We start from the raw sequence: 19,533 nt of genomic DNA, 5'->3' as shown, positions 1-19,533 counted from the left end.
AACCAGAACCTGGATTTTTTATGCTTCTGAGCCTAAACTGATGAACTCAGCCAGAACAACTAGAACCAAATCTGGACTGGAAGAATAAAACCTGAGCCAAATCTAGAACTTTTCTGCAGAGATCCAATCCCATTCGGGGGGTATAACCCCTCCAATCCCTCCAGAACTAGGAGTGTTCCTGTGAACTTTTGACCCAAACAAAAGCTCTGGTCCCTGGGGTTCATCCAGGGACCAGAGCCCCTCAGTACTGGGAACCTGGACAGAGGAAGCAGCTGTTCCGATCCGACAAAATCCTTCACCTGTGTGTTTTCCCTCCAAGCTGCCTCTTCTTACCTTGCAGCTGTTTGAATCGGCCCTCCAGCAGGTTGTAGCTGACCTGCTGTGCTGCGTCCGCCTCCATCCCGACCCAATGTCCACAGACGCTCAGTTCAATGCAACGCTTGAGTGTTTCCGAGTTAGAAAACCTGACGGACTCCACAGATCCTGGACCATACCAGACTGGGTGTCAGCTTCAGTCCAAAAGCACCTGCAGCAAGTATTTGCATAAACTGAACCCGTTTCCAGCTGAATCCACCAACATTCCAGCTTCCCGGTAGCAGAACCGGAGTCCAGAAAGAACAGAACAACTTCAGCCGGGATTTGAAAAAGAAACTTTAAAAAAATCTGGTTCAGATCCTGGACTTTTCTTTAGGATGATAACTTGATGTTGTTTCCTTCACTGCGAGAAAGAAGAAGTCAGAGCCGAATGTAGGAGGCTGAACTTTGGCCAAACTTCACGAACGAGAAGTCAAATTTTAACTTTAACTCCCTGAAGCTCTGAACCAAGGCGGGATGTGAGAGGCTCTGGAAGTTCCCCGGGAAATCTGCCAGATTCCAAGCTGCAGGATTGGAAGAATTGATTCTAGGAAAAAGAGAGAGACGTCCTCGTGTCGATAGGAGTGGAGGAAAGAGTCCAGAGGTCGCAGTGACGTCCGCTGGACGGCGAGCAGTGCGTGCGTGTGTGTGTGTGCGTGTTCACATCACTCACTCAGCTCAAAACCCGGGATCTGATTGGGCTATGTGACACAAACACACACATCAAGAGCCCCTCCCATTTCAAACAACACCCCCAACCCCACCCCACCCCCGACACACACACAATCATTGAAGAAAAAGAAGACGCTGTAAAAAGTGAAGCTCTGAGAAAAGCTGCAGAGTTTAAAGGGAAGACAGGGACGAATCCACCCTATGGAGTGAATTTTGTTTCATTATTGTTGCAGAGAAAGAATTCATATTGTAAATGAAAATTTGCATAAAATGCAATCCAGAAATTTAACATTGAAAAATGTTTTAATCAAAAAAAAGATTAAACATTGCTGTTTTCTCAGAATTTAATTTTTCATATTTCATTTTTTTCTTATTCAATTTCTTTATCTTTTACTGTTTTTTATTTTACTTTTTAGACTTTTTTAGATAATATTAGTGTGTTTTTTTTTTTCTTTTATAGATTGAGTTTATCAAATGTAAACCTTTTCAAATTGTGGTTTCAGATCACCTTCTTTTGACTTCTGGTGGCGGCCTTTCCCCTGGAATTTCTAGGATTTCTATTGGTCTGCAAGAGAATATTTGGATTTGTACGGAAGAGGATTAGGGCCACTGTAAAAAAAGTTAACTGATTTTTAAATTTTATTTCAGTTTAACATGGGAAAAAAGTCAGAATTCTGACTTTTTTCTCAGAATTCTGCCTTTAATCTCAGAATTCTGAGATTAAAGGCAGAATTCTGACTTTTTTCCCATACTAAACTGAAATAAAATTTAAAAATCAGTTAACTTTTTTTTTTTTCCACTGGCCCTAATTCTCTTCCGTAGAGTTGGCTTGAAGACTATTTAAAAATAAAATTAGAAAAAACTAAATCTGAAAAGCAGAAATTTGACAGAAAAGTTGGAAAATATAACAAAAGTGCTTGAAATAATTAAATTTGAAGAAAAATTATTGGTAAAAAAAAAAAAAAAAGAAATTACATTTAGGAAAAAAATTGAAATAAAAAAATTTAATAAAACTGCAAAGTTGCTCTCAAAATATTTTTGATTACATTTTTTTCAAAGATTTATTTCTGGATTGTATTTTTTTTTAAGTTTCCAATTACAAAACATATTTTTTGCTTTCAACAACAATGGAAGACTATTCCCTCCATACTCCGACTCTAACAGATCTGAGATCTAAGAAATGATGAAGGACGCCTCAAGAAGACTCTAAGGAGAGCGAGGAAAACCCCAACTGATTCAGATGTTTGGTTCTACATCCAGAGAGGACATATTCAGTAGCTTCTGTGAGGAGCAGAGACACGCAGCCATTAAGACACGCATGAGCACAGCCAGGGAGGGATTTACAGACAGCAAGAAGAATCCCTGCCCCACCTGGGAGATGGATAAAGGTGGGGCAGGGTTGACTCCACAAATATGGCGGACATGCATCAGCAAGGCGTAGACCCACTCAGTGAGGCGTCTACATATTCATGGTCTATGGTTAAAGCAACACTGCATGACCTTTGACCCAAGTATTACCTTAAAGGAATAGTACACCCAAAACATGATTAGCCTTCATTTTCTACTCACCCCCATGCTGAACAACACTCTGGAGTACTTTTTTGATATCTCAAATGCATCTGGAGATCTGGGAGGCTTCTTGCTGTCTGCTGACATTCAAATAATGGAGGTCTATTGTGCCCGAGACAGAAAGGTCCATAAAAGTCCACAAAAACGTGTCAATATTCCTCCATACTGCTCGTCCAATGTAATCCAAGTGTCCTGAGTGGGTAGCATCCAGAATTTACTCGAAACGAAGTCATTTAGAATGTTTTTAGAGCATAAACAGTAGTGTATAGGATTTCCTAATAGCGCCCCCATGCGCGCTCACGACGCTACGGAAGCCGGCAGACCAAACCGGAAGAAAGTGCGCATTCAGCGTCTGGTCTGCCGATAATGCAAGCGTAGAAGAAGAAATGTGCTGTTTACCTGTGCAAAGAAAGAAACAACGAAAGAAAAATGTCTGAGGACTTCAGTGTTGAGGAAGAGCATGAGTTCTTTGCCGAGCTGAATGCGCTGGTTTGGTCTGCCGGCTTCCGTAGAATCGCGAGCGCGCATGGGGGCGCTATTAGGAAATCCTATACACTACTGTTTATGCTCTAAAAACATTCTAAATGACTTCGTTTCGAGTAAATTCTGGATGCTACCCACTCAGGACACTTGGATTACATTGGACGAGCAGTATGGAGGAATATTGACACGTTTTTGTGGACTTTTATGGACCTTTCTGTCTCGGGCGCCATGGACCTCCATTATTTGAATGTCAGCAGACAGCAAGAAGCCTCCCAGATCTCCAGATGCATTTGAGATATCAAAAAAGTACTCCAGAGTGTTGTTCAGCATGGAGGTGAGTAGAAAATGAAGGCTAATCATGTTTTGGGTGTACTATTCCTTTAATATGGCGTATGTGTCGCCGTGGCTTGAAGCAGATCAAAACCTTCACAGGTGGGTCGAAGGAAGATGAGGAAGAGTTCAACCTCCCAGAAGCTTTTAGAGGCTCATCAAGCCTTTCAACCAGGGACCTGTTTCTATGTGAGGATTATAGAAGGAGTCCCAAACGGAACCTAAAGTGTCACCTGGCCACTGATACGTGTAGCTTAGCAGATAGTTTGATGGTTTGTTGTCGGTAGGGATCCAAGCATCACCAGCCAGAGATCACTTAATAGAGAGAAGAAGTGATCCGAGTACACGGCTTTGACGAACTCCTGACTGAAGAGAACTAAGGATGTTCAGCAAACACATGTTCATGAAGCTGGGGGGGACTTCTCTTTCTGCTTACAGATTTTTTTTCTCTTTAAAGAGTCATGATGGGATTAATAGAAACATGAATCTACAGGTTCAGTCTGGTTTTTCCAGCTGTTTCCTGACGTTTCCCCAGTTCAGACTGGTCCAGATCCTGAATCAGTTTTTACATCTAGCGATTCATCATCACGCTGGGAAGGGTGGGATACTCAACTGTGAGTATTTCAGCAGGTCACCTCAGCCTCCAGGAGTTACTGGTTTTGTTTCCTCCAGCAGCTTGTTTGTTTGGTTTGGTGGCTGTGGCTAAGTCCCACCGTTCACGGTCTGTGCAACCGAGTTGCTCCAGGATTGTTGGACTTGTCATCATGTCCTTTTATCTCTGAGCCAGACAACACATACAAACACCATCTGTTCATCACTTTATTATGCTTCAAGGCACAGGTGTAACGAGCAGCCATCACAGTCCTCTCTCATCCACAAGGTAAATGGAAGATAATCTATAAAGCTCTACACACCAAAGCAGAGCCAGTTAGCATAGATAGTACATAGCAGCAGCTGATGGTCCAGTTCTTGTTGACTTGGAGCCAGTATCATTACAGCAAACTCTTCTTGAGCTCAAGTCTGACTTTGTATATTTTAGCTACTGAGAAAGATCAATTTCAGATCTGGACTTAAAAGGTATTGTGGAGGATTTTCTCTACACTTAAAAAAAGAATTGCAGATGCACAACCCTGTTGCTCCAGAGAGGGAACGCCTATTAAACGTTTGCCGAAGCATTTCTCTTCATGCACGCTCTTTTTAAAAGTTGCTGTTCTCATAGCTCATACAAGCTTTGTATGTGTCTGAACATCCGCCCTAACCCCTAAATCCCTCACTCACTATATAGAGCGGGGACTATATAGAGGACTTTATAGTGAACTCAGTTAACTGACCGTTCGGAAAGATGATCACTGCTTTTTTTCTCACCGTTGGTCACGTAACACCACCTTCGCTGTGCAGTGTCGGCGCCATCTTTGTTATTAGTCACCGCTGTTGGGCAGCTTATAGCGACAGCGGGCCGCTGTGCAGGCATATCCAATAATGCTTTGCGAGGAGAGCTCTCCGCACAAAGCATTCTGGGATCAATCTGCCTCTTCTGAGGCCTTTCTTTTCTTCTCAGACACTTTTTCTCTTACGACCCTCTGCCATTTTCAAAGAACCATGGTTAAAATAGTGAGCTTCAATGACTGAAAGTGTGCATGTGTGCAAAAAGATAGCTAACGGGACGAGCATGTAGGACGGCCTTACGTAAGCATAAAACCAGAATGATTGACAATTAGGAGGACCACTTATTTTGACAGGGTTTATACATGAATGAGTAACTCTTATTTAATGCTTTTTAATCCTCTTTTAATGCTCTTAGGAAAATTTTTCATGCCATCAACAAGTACCCATGACTCTCATAAAATCCTTCGTCATCTGAGTTCATCACCATGGACAGGCTGCAGCCATGTCCCGAGTTCCTTGTTTTCCCGCCACTTTGGTTGAAATTTGCATTTTTCCCAATTCTCTAGCCTTTTCTCCGCCTCAAGCTTCTTTTCCGAAGCATTTTAATGCCACGATTATCAAATTTAATAAATTTTAATGCTAATTAAGGCCTTAATTTAAAAAATAATAATTTAATGACTTTTAATGATTTTTAATGACCCGTATTTGAGGATCCACCCGGGATTAAAAATCATCATGCCTTTAAAAGAGATCCACGATGGCGGTTTCGAAGCCCCGTGGACAACTTTGACACATTTGGCCAAAATTCGACACCATGCTCGACACAAATTAAACATTTCAGAATGGCGGCATCTGCGAGAGCTTTCCTCGCAAAGCATTGTGGGATTTTCTCTCACAGTGGCCTGCTGTCACTACCTGACGGCGCCGACTAATACAGATGGTGCAGGCACCGCACAGTGGAGGCGGAGTTACGTGACCAATAGAGCAAAAAGCAGTGATCATCTGTCCAAACGGTAAGTTGACTGATTTCAATATAAAGTCGACAATATAGTCCCCGCTCTATATATATTGAGGGATTTAGGGGTTTGAAGGGATGTTCGGGCGCAGTTAGCTTTGAGCTATGAGAACAGCAACTTTAAAACAGAGCATGCATGAGGAGAAATGGGCTCGTTCATGCTCTCACACACACTTTTTTTCAAATTAAATAGGGCGGAATTTTTTTTTAAAATTCACGAAAATCCTCCACAATACCTTTAAGCTACAGGTTTAACTCTTCTCCCAGCCAGTAGGTGGCGCACCCATGCTCACACCCTCTCCTTTTCGCCAGCTGGTTGCCAGGTTCGCTGATGCTAATGCTAATCAAACCGAATCTTTAACTTACATGTCCAGAAGGAAAGCAGTAACCTCCTCGATCCTTCTGGGCTCCTTTCCCTCTTAAGTCAGCATCAATGCTCTAAAGCTTGAACAATATTTATCTTTAATAAACTTCTATTTGTTTGTTTTTTTGGTCCTGATTCTGAGAAATGTTGCCATTTATCTATTTAATTGTGTCATGTTATCATTATTCTATCATTAAGCTTAGAGACCTGGCAACGCCTGAGCTCCAGGTCATGTGACTTTAACTTTAACTGTTCCTCCATGTCCACACATAATAATATATATAATTTGGACCTGTCTAAATTGATAAAATAATTATTTATACACCGCATTTTTTTCCAGTAAAACTTTCTTTCAGCATGACCTTAGATTTTCTTTCAATGGATTATTTTTTTTTCATCAATTGTATTGATGAAAAAGTTGAAGTTATGGCCTTTAATATACACCTGAAATAGCAAAACAAAATAAAAAACAAATAATAAAAATAAAAAAAAAAGTAAAAAATAAGTCAACTAATGTAAAACCGGTTTAATCCTTTAAGGGAAAAGGAAAACGTTTTCCTCTAAAACATTAAACACCAATCAAATAGTTAATATAAAAACTAATTAAAGGCCGCTTCCTCTCTCTAGTCATTTGTTTTTTCTAACGAACTGAACCAGGATCAATTTGGACCATCAGTTTGAGCTCGGAGCTGTGAAACCGGACGGACCAGAGCAGAACCGGGAGCCGCCCCGTTCTTTAACAGTAAAGGGAATCCTCATATTGGCCGTGTTGTTAAAGCTGCTGCAGAGAAAAACTCATCAATTATTTATTGCATCTGAAAACAGGAAGCGCCGCTGTCTTTTTAAATGAGCAAAAAAACAGTCAGACCAGCAGGGTGGGTCCTGCTGGTTCCCAGTTTGACCTCTGGAAACATAAACAGATCTATTTAGACCCAAAACACAGAACAGTGCTGTGCTTTTTACAGTGTAGTGTGTACTTTCTCTGTGTGTGCATCAGCCAATGGTGTGAGAGCTTCACTATGATGTCATCGGTTTCCCTTCATTGTTCCTTAACATTCCAGGCTCAAGGACAGGAAGTAGGAAACAAACATCCTGCAGACATGGAACTGCAGCACCCCAAGCCTCCTGGACCCGGACCTGAACCGTGTCTGGAATCAGACATGACATCGTTCCAGGTTCCAACAGATCTCTCTACCCCCTACTTGATCCTAAGTAAAACCAAAATCTGTTCTCCCTGCTTCCTGACCCAGCTCTACATTCAGCAGGGGGCGCTGCTGGGCCCTGTGGGAACTGACTCCTACCTGCCAGCGCCTTGATGCGGGAGCGCTCGAAGAGCCTCGCCGAGCTGTTCTCGTTGTCCCATTCGTCGTCCCAGCGGTTGTTCACAGTGTCGCTGCTGCTGTACTGCCCGTGCAGCTCCATCGGGTCGAACTCGGCCGCCATCGTCGTCATCATGACTGGTCAGCTCACGCACGCCTCCACGTCAGCAGGAACACATCCACACGGGCGGCTTTCAGGGCCACCGACACCTTAGGGGCAGAAGGTTTGGTCAGAAAGCCTCGTAGAAGAACAAAACATTTCAGAGATGTTCTCTGGGCAAATCTATCAGAGAATCAAAAATAACATTCTGCTGTTTCGGTCTGTTTAAGACCCTCTACAGCATGGTGGCCCCCAGGGGCCCCTTTCACTGAGGTATATACCCTTTCTCTGCTGCTGCTGACAACCAACAGCTCCACCTAGTGGACAAAACCAGAGCAACCTCCTCATGCAGCCAGACTTCAACATTCGCTTTTTCATCAACAATCCCTGGATATTATTTCATTATTTATCACCTAATCAGGATCTTTGTCTCTGGTTCTGACCCAGTAGGAATCACTCTAGAACTGTCCTGCAGGTCAACAATCCATAAAACATTTAAGGTTAAAAAAAGCCGAATCCGGCAGATCTTTCCCAGCTTCTGTCTGTAGTTCAGATCATGAACTGGACTCAGACTGAACCAGATCTTTTCTGAACAGCTCCTTAGTCCTGAACAGGGTTCTCAAAGTGGGGGTCAGAACCCCCAGCAAGACACCCAGTTGCAAGATGTTCTTTTTACAAGCACTGTGACGCGGTCCCTTGAGGTATATGGAGCGCCATGTCATGAACTTTTATATATACAATGTGGGGCTGCAAGTAATGATTATTTTGCACGTCGATTAATCTGTTGATTATTTTTTTGATTAATCAATTAATAATCAGATAGCCAAAGGTTCCTTAAAGTTAAGTATGAGTTTGCAAAATTAAACTAGTTTAACTTTTCCACTTGAGGATAGAACATATTGACAGACCAATAAGATTTTTATCTAAAACGCAAAATGTTTACTTTTTTTTTTTTTTTACAATTATTTTTGGTATAATTACTGCTCAGGATAGGTTTCTCTGTCAGCTAAAGGTATGTTTTAGTCTCTAAACTCCAGTTAATAAATAAGCGATTACTAAATTATTTGACGATTATTTTAATAACTGATTAATCACGATTAATCCGATTAATTGTTTTAGCAGTAGTACAATGAAATAAATGGATGTAACAAAGACTTCAGTATTTACCTAATACGTCACTCAAATATTGAATCTGCTAAAAAAACAAAACAAAAAAAAACTTTATGAATATAATACTTAACTTAAAATAATGAATTAGGTGATAGAAATTTAAACACATAACGAATTAACGATAAATAATAACATACATTTAAAAAAATATATAAAATAATAAAATAAATAGATAAAATAATTGTTTTTAAATAAATATAATTACTTTTGCTTTTATATTTATAAATATAGAGTGAAGAAATATTTTTATTTTTATTTTTAGGGATTGCCAGTTTATTGCAGTGTTACTTTAAGGTCACAGTCTGAGATGTTTGGTAAACCTGATCCACCAGGTCGTGACCAAATGCTGCCACCAGGTGGTGCTGTTACCCCAGCCCATCCCATCTCTGCTGATGGAGGACACGTTTTTAGCAGAGGGTCAGAGATGCATCTAAAGGTTGCAGGTTTTCAGGTGGAGTGTCTTTTGAAAGACTCTTCTGTTTTCTTTTTCTTCTTTTTATCTTTTTCTTTAATCTATTTTGTATTAAATTAAATAAGGAAAACCTATTTAATTGTGTCATAGGCCTCTTTAATGTACTGACATAAATTAATATACCTTAATCAGAGAATCAGAATCAGAATCAGAATCAGAATCGGGTTTATTGCCATTGTTAGTGAAGAGGTTCACAACTAGGAAATTTCTGTGGTACAGTCGTGCAACATGAAACATATATGAAATAGTAAATAGTAAAAGCTATTTTATGAGCCAATGTTCAACACTTTTTGTTTATTATAATGTAAATTACATGTAACATATTTTTTTACATCAGGTAATAAAGTATAAAAAATTTACCTAGAAAGATTTTTACACTACTTTGCTTCTAGAGCTGTTAAACTGTGAATTATTAACGATCCATAATGTTATTGTAATTGTCTAAAAATCTGTAATACATTGTTTAAAGTACTTGTTCCCAAAGAGCATTTCTGTTTGGATAACTGAGATACACATAAATCTGTGTTAAAATATCTTTTATGAAATAAAGTCCCAATTTGCAGCCGTTAACTGCTGCGTTCGATTTTAGTGGCAAACAAGGACCCGTTCTACCTGGACTGGGTCCTTCAGAAGCTGTGAAAATAAGGAGGCCGAAAGACTTGGGTTCAACCTTATCCGACTGTCACCGCCCCTCAATCAGCGTACACTCTGTCGCCTAGCAACCATGGCAATTAGCTCACAGAGCAGGCAAAGAGTGGATGCTGAACTACTTACTACAGTTATGGGTAATGATTTCATTTTTGAGGAATTTCACTGTTGTCACAGATATCACATGTTTTTTGTCCCCAGACTGCAGAGATGTTAGAATCTGAACTTAGATGTCAGCCAAAGCCATTTGCACAGGGACAGATAAAAACCTTTCCATAAACCGAACATTACCCGCTACATATCTGACTCAATAGCCATTTAAATTCACTATATTCATATAACTGTATTATATTCAAATTATATCCTTCCATATATCCAAAGTGCTGAGAGGTAATCACATCTGATGATGTCACTGTCCAATTTTTCTAATCCAGCCTCCGGGTCGGCCCGAGAAACAACGTCCATCAGAACAACAGAACCAACTTCCTGTCCCTTCAGGCTGATCCGCTGAGCAGTGTGCAGTAAGGTTGCCATGGTGACATGACCTACAGAGACTGAACAATGTGAAAACCCAGAACCTCATCAGTCTGACCGCCTGAACCTTGACCCCAGAACCACAAATCCAGAACCCTGAATGTTCTGCAGTATTCTGTGGGTCCTGATTAGACTAACGAGAGGTCAGGTCCCACTGATGATGTCACTCATAAGGCTCCTGAGCCAATCAGTGGTGCGGATACCTTAATAAAGAGTAAAACTTTAAACAATGGAACACTACCAGTAGAACCAGCAACAGAACCCGGTTCTGGGATGTTCTGAGTGAGAAAATGAGCAGTTTATGATAAAGTAAATCTTTAGGCAGTAGAACAGAACAGGAAGTACACACCAGCCCTCTCCCTTTCGGTTTGCACATTCCAACCCCATGACGACATCAGAACCACATGGACGGCTCATCATTTAGTGACTAATCCAGGGTCAATAAGACAACCGGTTGTAGAAGATCTGCACTGAAAGAAGCTGGAAGCAGAAGCGTCAATGGTTTCAGCTGCTTCCAACCGATTCCACTCAGAACCAGAGAGAGAAGTTGCAGCTGTTGGACCACAGACACAAACATGTCCCCTGGGGTCTTAGGAACAAATGTGGGACAGCTGGCTGAGTGAGGAGTGGACCCCACCCCACCCATGTATGACGGCATTCCAGAGAAGTTCTGGTCCACCTTTTCTCTCTCCAGTCAAAGCTTGATGCTTTTCTTTTTCCGTCAGTCTGCAAACAATCAGCTGCGGTTTGGGATCATCTGTTGAAGACCCAATTTTAACCAAACGTTAGCTGTTGAACAGAATATGTTGGTACCCTCAGGAAATCCTGAACCAGTTCCTCTTTCTCCAAAACAAGCCCCGATCATCAACCTTCCACCACCGTGCTTCACGGTTGGTTTGAGCTGATGGTTTTGATCTGCGGCGTCTGGTTCCTTCCAAACACGGTTCTGTGATTGTGCTTAAACCTCTCTAAGCATCTTGCCCTTCATCCAGATTGAGTCCTGCTGCCATTTTCTTTCTGATGAAAATAAAAATTCTCCTTCAACAGCCCATACTAGCCACATTTAGACTACCCTCTGAAAACCGATTCGTGCCGAGCTCTGTTACCGGTTACATGCCACGCTAGCACGGTTCCTCGCCTCCTAGTGGCGATCTATGGCACTACTGCTCTCTAGAGGTAAACAAGCAAACCAACAGGGCGGCGCCCGCAATATTCAGGAAGTCTTTGGTGAATTTACTTGACAGAATCGGCTTTTGGGAAGTGGATACGACAAACGATAGTCTAATCGGGTTTTACAGACGCAGGAAACAACAACAGACGGTGAGGTTCATCACACTGCTAAGCAGAATCATCACTGGAAATGGTGTGGCAGGTAGGAAAGCTTTTATTTTTATGAATGTATGAAATTTCATGATTACGGAGACTGATGAACTAGTGCCAGTTTAGCACGGTTCAGTTGTGCCTCCCATTTACACTTGACGGTAGTGATGGTGAGATGAGGCCTGATGAGGCATTGAACCGTTTGGCCAAATTGCTTCAACAATCCCCACAGTTCATGACGCTCCATGTGAACATGTCACCACCTACTGGTGGAGTGCAGAACTACGGTTTGTAATAAAATCTGTGATATTTTTTTTGCAACTGTTTTTCTTTTTCCCCCTTTTAAGTTCCCTTGAAATTATTAATGGTTGGTGTGTATAACAACATTTTTTGTAAGTTTTTTTAAGTGTAAAATTTCTTAGAACAATCATTTAAGGTGCACAGTTTTTCTGCCATTTTATTGAAATAAACTCAAGCAGTGAAAGTGTGCAAATTGGGCAATGATGAGCAAAATGAAAGATGTTAGTCAGTTTTATTCAAACATGATAGTTTTTCCACGTTTTTTGGTTTTAATCAGGTTGGAAGTTGTTTTCAGCCAATCTTTTGGCTCAACTGACCTAATTTACCCAATCTATATTTTTACTCGGGCAAAACAATGTAAATTAGTCTCTAATTAAGTTTAATCGCAACTTTCAAAAGTCAAAGGCAGGTCTTGAACCATCAACCTCTAGAATGGGAACCCGTCTCTTACAGATGATTCTTAACACTGACGTGTTTTGATCATTACATAGTTTATTCTAACCAAATTAGCTTTAAGCAACTAGATTGGTTGTTTTTCCAACCAATCTATTCCTAGAATCTTTCCAAACTTTATCCAGCTGACAGCATCTCTCCTCCAAACACCCACATCTTGACTGAACACTGAGGCCTCGGACATCATCAATTTTGGCCCCTCCTCTAAATGAATCACGCCTCCTTTACCCGACACACGCCCCGAAGCCTCGGCTCATCTCATAACATCACTACTTGACAGTTATCTTGGTTACTGTGCTCAGACCGATCTCGGCACAAAACGGGGACACCGTGTAAGGTTCATGACCTCTAACCTTTGCTAAGTGAGGCTGTTGAGTCTGAAATGCAGGTTTTGGTCTCCTAGCTTCCCGCTCTGACCTTGCCCTGAATCTGTCCCCTCCTGGAGGGTCTGCAACTGTCTGTTCTTCCTTTGGAAATAATCTGACTAAGGAGCAGGAAACTAAAAAAAGGCAGTGAGACGGGGATGGGATATGCTGACCTAGATTAATCTGAGGTTCTGATTGGAAGTGAAAAGCTGGCCTTCATAGAGCAGCAGCTTGAGTTTGAGTGCTGCAGAGGCCGAAGAATGAGCTCACTCTGAGCCTCGACCAGGGTGGAGTTATTGGATTTACTCAACACACAAACAGTCATTTCCTGGAGAGCCAACCCCACCCATCATCAGATGTGAGGTCAGAGCAGACAGCGGTGGAGGAAAGGCTTCCTGCTCCGCTCCATCTGAGCTGCAAACAAACAGCAGAAACAATGTGGCTCTGGAACAACAACACATCATTGCTAATGAAGCCTTCCTCTGATAACATGTTCCTTCACAAGAACAAAATAAAAACAGAAAAGGCAGACTGCTGCTCCCCATGAAGGTATTCCTGGATCCAGTTTAGATGCAAAACATGCAGCAGTATTCATCTGAGGATGTCGGATTATTTTCCCTCTGGATCCATCTAGGAAATTAAACCCTAAACCAGCAGAGAGACATGAGGAAGTGGCCTGAATGGACAGGCCAGGCTACTAAAGTTCTGTTTGGTTCTTTCATTCTGGCTGTTTGAGGAATGAAAGGAACCTTTGTTTTGTTTTTTTCGTGTTTCATGGCTGCATACGCTTTATAAAGTTACTTTTTTTCCTTTATCCTGCATAACATGACACTATAGGGCTCTGCTTTAATGTTTCATTCTTTTTGGTACATTTTCTTTAAAGATTTCTTTAGCTCTGCAGTATGAGACTAAAACCCGTCTTAGCGCTGCCCTCCAAGAGGTGAACGGTGTTTGTTGAAGGCGAGTTTTTATGCTGGTTTAAACAGTACGTTCTAGAGAGCAAACACCATCTAAATAAATAATGTCGCAGTAAATGTAAAGGTTCCAGAAAACTCAAAAAATGGGAAAGAAACCGACACACAAACACCAAAATACAGGCAAAGGGAAAATGATGCAAACAGCAAAAAAAAAAAAAAAAAAACAGCTGCAAGCTAAGAAAAGCTACAAACGACGGAACCGAACGCACGAGGAGATGATAAGAGATTTAAAGTATTTTCTTTTGCTTTCTTCCCTCCAAATGTCCTCCTGTTTACGCTTTTGCTAACCATCTGGTCCATAGACCTGCTGAATTCGAACGTCCGCCCTAACCCCTTAATCCCTCAATCCCTGCATAGAGCGGGGACTATATAGTGAACTCATTTAACTGACCGTTCGGAAGGATGATCACTACTTTAGCTCGCTGTCGGTCACATAACTCTACCTCCCGCACGGTGCCTACACCATTTCTGTTCTATGTTGCCGCGACAACAAATTCAATGACACTGTGAGGAGAGCTCTCGAAGAAGGAATCTGGGATAAATCTGCTCATATAGTGACCATGGATGGTCACTACTTTACAGATCTACTTTACAGCAGCAGCGTCCACTACGTTTTCATCCACTAGATGTTCTGACACTCATGTAAAATGGCATAAAGACCATATAGTGATTACATTCAGACACAGCCACTGATTTGTAGAAATGTCTTTTTATGCTCCCATATAGGGTGATAATTGTCTCCACCTAGTGGTTTGGAGTCTTACTGTACGGAAGACGATTAGGGCCACTGAAAAAAAAAAAATTTACTGATTTTTTAAAATTTTATTTCAGTATAGTATGGGAAAAATGTCAGAATTCTGACTTTTTTCTCAGAATTCTGACTTTTTTCTTAGAAGCCAAACTTTTTTTATTGTCAGAATTCTGAAAAAAAAGTCAGAATTCTGAGATTAAAGTCAGAATCCTGAGAAAAAAAGTCAGAATTCTAAGAAAAATCTCAGATTTCTGAGAAAAAAGTCAGAATTCTGACTTTTTTCCCCATGTTAAACTGAAATAAAATTTAAAAATCAGTTAACTTTTTTTTTTTTCAGGGGCCCTAATCCTCTTCCGTATTACTGTGATGTGGGGCTAGTAGTAGCATTTCTGAACTTTCTGAACATTAGCCTGGGTGCCATTCCGAACTTAGTCCCGCCCACAAGGTTTGAGGTCGGGAAGTTCAGTCTGGCATTGCTCCATAGTAGCGCGAGTATGATCGCCCACCCTCTGGCGATCCAATCAAATTGTCAGGGTGGGCTTTATACGATGATGGACAGATGATCAACAGTAACGTAATCAACCACGTGACCAAAGCGCGCTTGGGCGACAACAACAATGGCTGCCGCCGGAGAGTTGAGGTGAGTAGATTCTGCTATTTGGTCTGTTCTAGAAGATATCGACAGCAAATTAATTTTAAAAGAGGAACAGAGAAACGCGATCACGGCTCATCTTCTTATTCTAGGCGTGCAACTGCACGCTTTGATTTTTGTTGACAACAACTATGCGTCGCTTAACATACGTCACGCACTCTGTTGCTCTTATTGGTTGTAGGTCTATCCAATTGAGTGCAGAGGCATTTTTTTTCCTGGTTCGTTCAAAACACGCCCCATAATCACAGCTCTATGGAGCAGAATCAGACTCATATTCTGACTAGAATTGAGTAGGACTACGTCAGGCTAGCAGAACATTTTACTTTACATGTACTTTTATTTATGTATTGCAATTGCTAATCGAATTTGAGGATTTGCTGTAAAACTTGTTTCCTCCCCAGGGCAACTGTACCTACATCACCTGTATGGGCTACCATCATCACAGCGCCACAGTCAGGTATAAAAAAATTACTCCAGTGTGAGCCAGGCTAGACGTGGCTAGGCTAAACTAGCTCAAACTTTCCGTCATCCTGACCATCCATGTCTACACTAAGCCCCGCCCCTCAGGATCTCTTGATAATTTGCTGGTATCTTTAAATTAGTCTATGGGCGGGGCTATGTTTTTTTAGATCAAACTAAGCTACAATTTAAAGTAATTTTTTGGTTCAGTCTGCCGTATAGAATCACTGATGGACCGCTCAGGTCTGCTCAGTGGAGCACTGGGTAGCACTGCTGCCTTGCAGCGAGAGGTTTTGGGTTTGACTCCCAGACCTGGTGGCCTAGTGGTTGAGGAATTATGCTTGGATCCCTGAGGTTCTGAGTTCAAGCCCCACTCCCACCAACAGCAACCCCACACTGCTCCTCCTGGCACCGCACAATGGCAGCCCACTGCTCCCCAAGGGGATGAGTTCAATGTAGATAGTGAATTTGATTGCTTTGTACTTCTGACAGTGTAATGACAATAAAGTTGAATTCTTCTTCTGGTATGTAGCAGCAGGTCTGTAAGAGTTTCTGGGCTGATCAGGAGGAACTGTCCAAACTGAATCAGAATCAAAAGAAATTGGAACAGAGTAAAATAGTTCTATCAAATGAGACTCGTTCTTTTAAAAAAGAACTGGAAGCAAAAAACAACAGATTCAGACCCAGTCTCATCCAATATGGTTTCTTCAGGTTCCACAAACACCAACAGGAAGTTCCCCAGAGCTAAAGTTTCTGATTGTCTGTTTAAAAAAATGGCCAGAACCAGGAGAACCAGCATTTTCTTTCTGTTCTGGTCCATTTCCAGCAAGACTTCAAAGTTTCAGCCTGAGACCAAATTCCCTGCTTTTTTTTTACTTTGACCATGGAGGATGTTCTTCAACACCAGAACCCATTCTGAGCCCTCCAGATGTTCTAGGCATGGATCGGCGATCAGTTCTTCAGTTCTCAGGTTCTCCCTTTAATGTTTGGAAACTTTCCCAAACAAATGTTGGGAAAACATTCTGGGTAGAACCCTGCAGCGGGGTCAGAGGTCACAGACTGGTAGACAGCTGAGCAACAGCTGCACCAGATTCTTATTCTGAACCCAAATAGAACCTTCTGCTACATTAACAAAACCTTTATTAGAAACTATGAAGATACATTGAAGAACCCGTCTACTTATCATCTGTCTGCAGACGGTTCTGCTTGCTGAAAACCAGCTTTAAAAGAACTGAACAGCATCTCTGAACATCAACTGAAGCAGTGATTTAATTTTTTGGGTTCTGATGGATTCTGAATGGAAGAAAATTGCCTGTTCCAGAAAATAAAATCCCAAAAAATAGTTGTCTTAAGCAGAACATTCAATCAAAACATGGAAACTCTGGTTCAAGGAGAGTTGGATCTGCATCATGATTAACTTGAGGAAAGAGGAGGAACCAAAACAGCCATAGTGGAACCACTGAATGGTTCTGGGGCAGATTTAATCTAAAGGGTTTGAACAGCAGCTGTAGTCTGAACCACATTAATAATCTGAACCCATCAGAACAAAGTGAGGTTCTTGTTGGTTAGATTCAAGTTTCTGAAATGTCTTTTTTTTAGTTCGCAAACAGCAGGTCGGTTCTGGTTCTGCTTGTTCTCTCAGGGGAACCTTCCTCCATCAGAATCTGGGGATGCAGGCCGCTGTTTTCCAGCATTTTCTGCGGACAGAGCGAAGCTGCGCAGCGGCCTGTGGAGCCGCAGACAGCCGGGGAGAGGAGGGCGGAAGCCGGGGCACAGGCCGACCGGACAGTCGCTGAAACGAAGCGGGATAAGAACCACGGCAGCAGCGGTTGTTATTGTCCCGCTCGGAGTCTCCTCCCGCTGCCGCTGCGCGGCCACGCCTGTGCTCTCATGGCGCACCGTTATTATCCTCCATCCTCCGCTGGTGAGGGGCGGGGTGCCGGAGGCGGCCAGGCGGGCTCACAGGCTCCGCGGCTCGGTCACGGACCGCTGCTGGGTCCGGGTCCCTGGTTCGGTAATGGGAGTGTTTTCGGTTCGAACCAGCTCAAATTGAGGCCGAACTCCCCGACATGGAGCCCGGTTAGCGGAACCTCAGAACCCAGCCCCCCCCTTCCTCACCTCCCGCCCTCCCTTCTTTCATTCCTCGGAGGTCCAATCACAGCGACTACAAAAACCCAACAGAACCGAACCGAACCGCAGCGTTTACCTGCTCAGAGGTCCACTGCGAGGATCCAAACTTCGGCTGCGGAGGAGAGTCTGCAGAGCGGAGCGAACCAGGAGGAGAAACTGGAGGAGGAGCAGGGAGGGGGCTGCTGCTGCAGGGAATGACGGGAAAAGATCCGCACTGACCCTCCTCCTCCTCCTCCTCCTCCTCCTCCATCAGCCCGAATCAGAACCACCGCTTCCTCTGAAGTGATTTAATGGCCAAACAGAACCAGGACTTTAAAACAAGATCCAGTTAGGATTTAGATCCTGGAACCAGTGGCGGAACCAGGGGGGGGCTGGAGGGAGGGTCAGGGCATAAGACTGAGTTTTATTGTTTTGGATGTTTTATTTTCCTGCTGGTGGGCTACTCAGTGTGTCTCTCTGCATGGAGTTTGCATGTTCTCCCTGAACATGTGTGGGTTCTCTCTGGGTACTCTGGCTTCCTCCCACAGTCCAAAAAACATGACTGTTAGCTTTTCTAGATTCTCCGTAGGTGTGAGTGTGTGTGTGTGAATGGTTGTTGTCTCACTGAACATGTGTGGGTTCTCTCTGGGTACTCTGGCTTCCTCTCACAGTCCAAAAACATGAGTGTTAGCTTTTCTAGATTCTCCGTAGGTGTGAGTGTGTGTGTGTGAATGGTTGTTGTCTCACTGAACATGTGTGGGTTCTCTCTGGGTACTCTGGCTTCCTCTCACAGTCCAAAAACATGAGTGTTAGCTTTTCTAGATTCTCCGTAGGTGTGAGTGTGTGTGTGTGAATGGTTGTTGTCTCACTGAACATGTGTGGGTTCTCTCTGGGTACTCTGGCTTCCTCTCACAGTCCAAAAACATGAGTGTTAGCTTCTCTAGATTCTCCGTAGGTGTGAAAGTGTGTGTGAATGGTTGTTTATCCTGTGTGTCTCTGTGTTGCCCTGCGATGGACGGGCGACCTGTCCAGGGTGTACCCTGCCTCTCGCCCGGAGACAGCTGGAGATAGGCACCAGCACCCCTTGCAACCCCAACTGGGACAAGCGTGTCAGATGATGGATGGATTTTCCTGCTGTTATCCCTCCTTACGGGGGGTCATTAAATACACAAACTAAAGGGCAGATTATACTTCTGCGACAGCAACCATCAAATGTCGCTTGAGTCTGGTCGTGAACCAGTTTTGCTGGTATTCTGGAATTTCTAGAGACGCACAGCAGTTTCCGGCCAAAGCACTAGCCTATTCGAGAACTCACGAGAACTTTGGTGGCGCCGGCGGGAGCGCTTATCTTCCAAAACAACAATGGTGCGTCTGCAAGATATCACGGTCCCGGAGATGGATCTAAAGTTGCTAGACATCGAAGAGGAACAGGTTTTGTTATTGGACTTGGCAAAAAGACCGATTAACCTTTCGTCTTAGTTGTTCCTCGTTTTTTAAAAATGGCGCGCCCCAGCACCGAATCGAGGATGACCACACAGACAGCTGGATAAGCATACCAAGGACCAATCACAGCTGCTTTTTGTCTGCGCACTTCCACTTGAGGTCTGATTTATTTGAGGAGACAGATTTGATGGTTGCTGAGGTTAGGCATCAGAAGCATAAATTGGCCTCAAGTGTCGGAACCAGAACCGACCTCATCCCGTCCGCGTTTGGTTCCGGATTTATTTAAAG

At 42.8% G+C, this 19,533-nt stretch overlaps 1 protein-coding gene across 3 annotated transcripts in view; it reads right to left on the bottom strand.

The window, feature by feature from the left end:
• Positions 1 to 18,034, bottom strand: part of LOC119785485 (spectrin beta chain, non-erythrocytic 1-like) — a 58,204-nt gene extending 40,170 nt beyond the window's left edge. The window contains exons 1-2 of one of the 3 annotated variants that reach the window (XM_038288186.1): positions 17,900 to 18,034; positions 7,475 to 7,702 (exon numbers count right to left, since the gene is read on the bottom strand). In XM_038288186.1, coding sequence (XP_038144114.1) covers positions 7,475 to 7,628 — 154 coding nt within the window. In that variant the 5' untranslated portion in view covers positions 7,629 to 7,702; positions 17,900 to 18,034. Of the gene's footprint in view, positions 1 to 333; positions 494 to 7,474; positions 7,703 to 17,899 lie in introns of those variants that run through there. The other 2 variants (XM_038288187.1, XM_038288188.1) reach the window with 2 other exon arrangements.
• Positions 18,035 to 19,533: the final 1,499 nt, after the last annotated feature.

This window comes from Cyprinodon tularosa, unplaced genomic scaffold (assembly GCF_016077235.1).
Source record: "Cyprinodon tularosa strain WSP-4 unplaced genomic scaffold, ASM1607723v1 ctg25, whole genome shotgun sequence".
In the NCBI taxonomy this organism is placed as follows: domain Eukaryota; kingdom Metazoa; phylum Chordata; class Actinopteri; order Cyprinodontiformes; family Cyprinodontidae; genus Cyprinodon; species Cyprinodon tularosa.
This window is presented reverse-complemented; position numbering and strand designations above follow the sequence as displayed.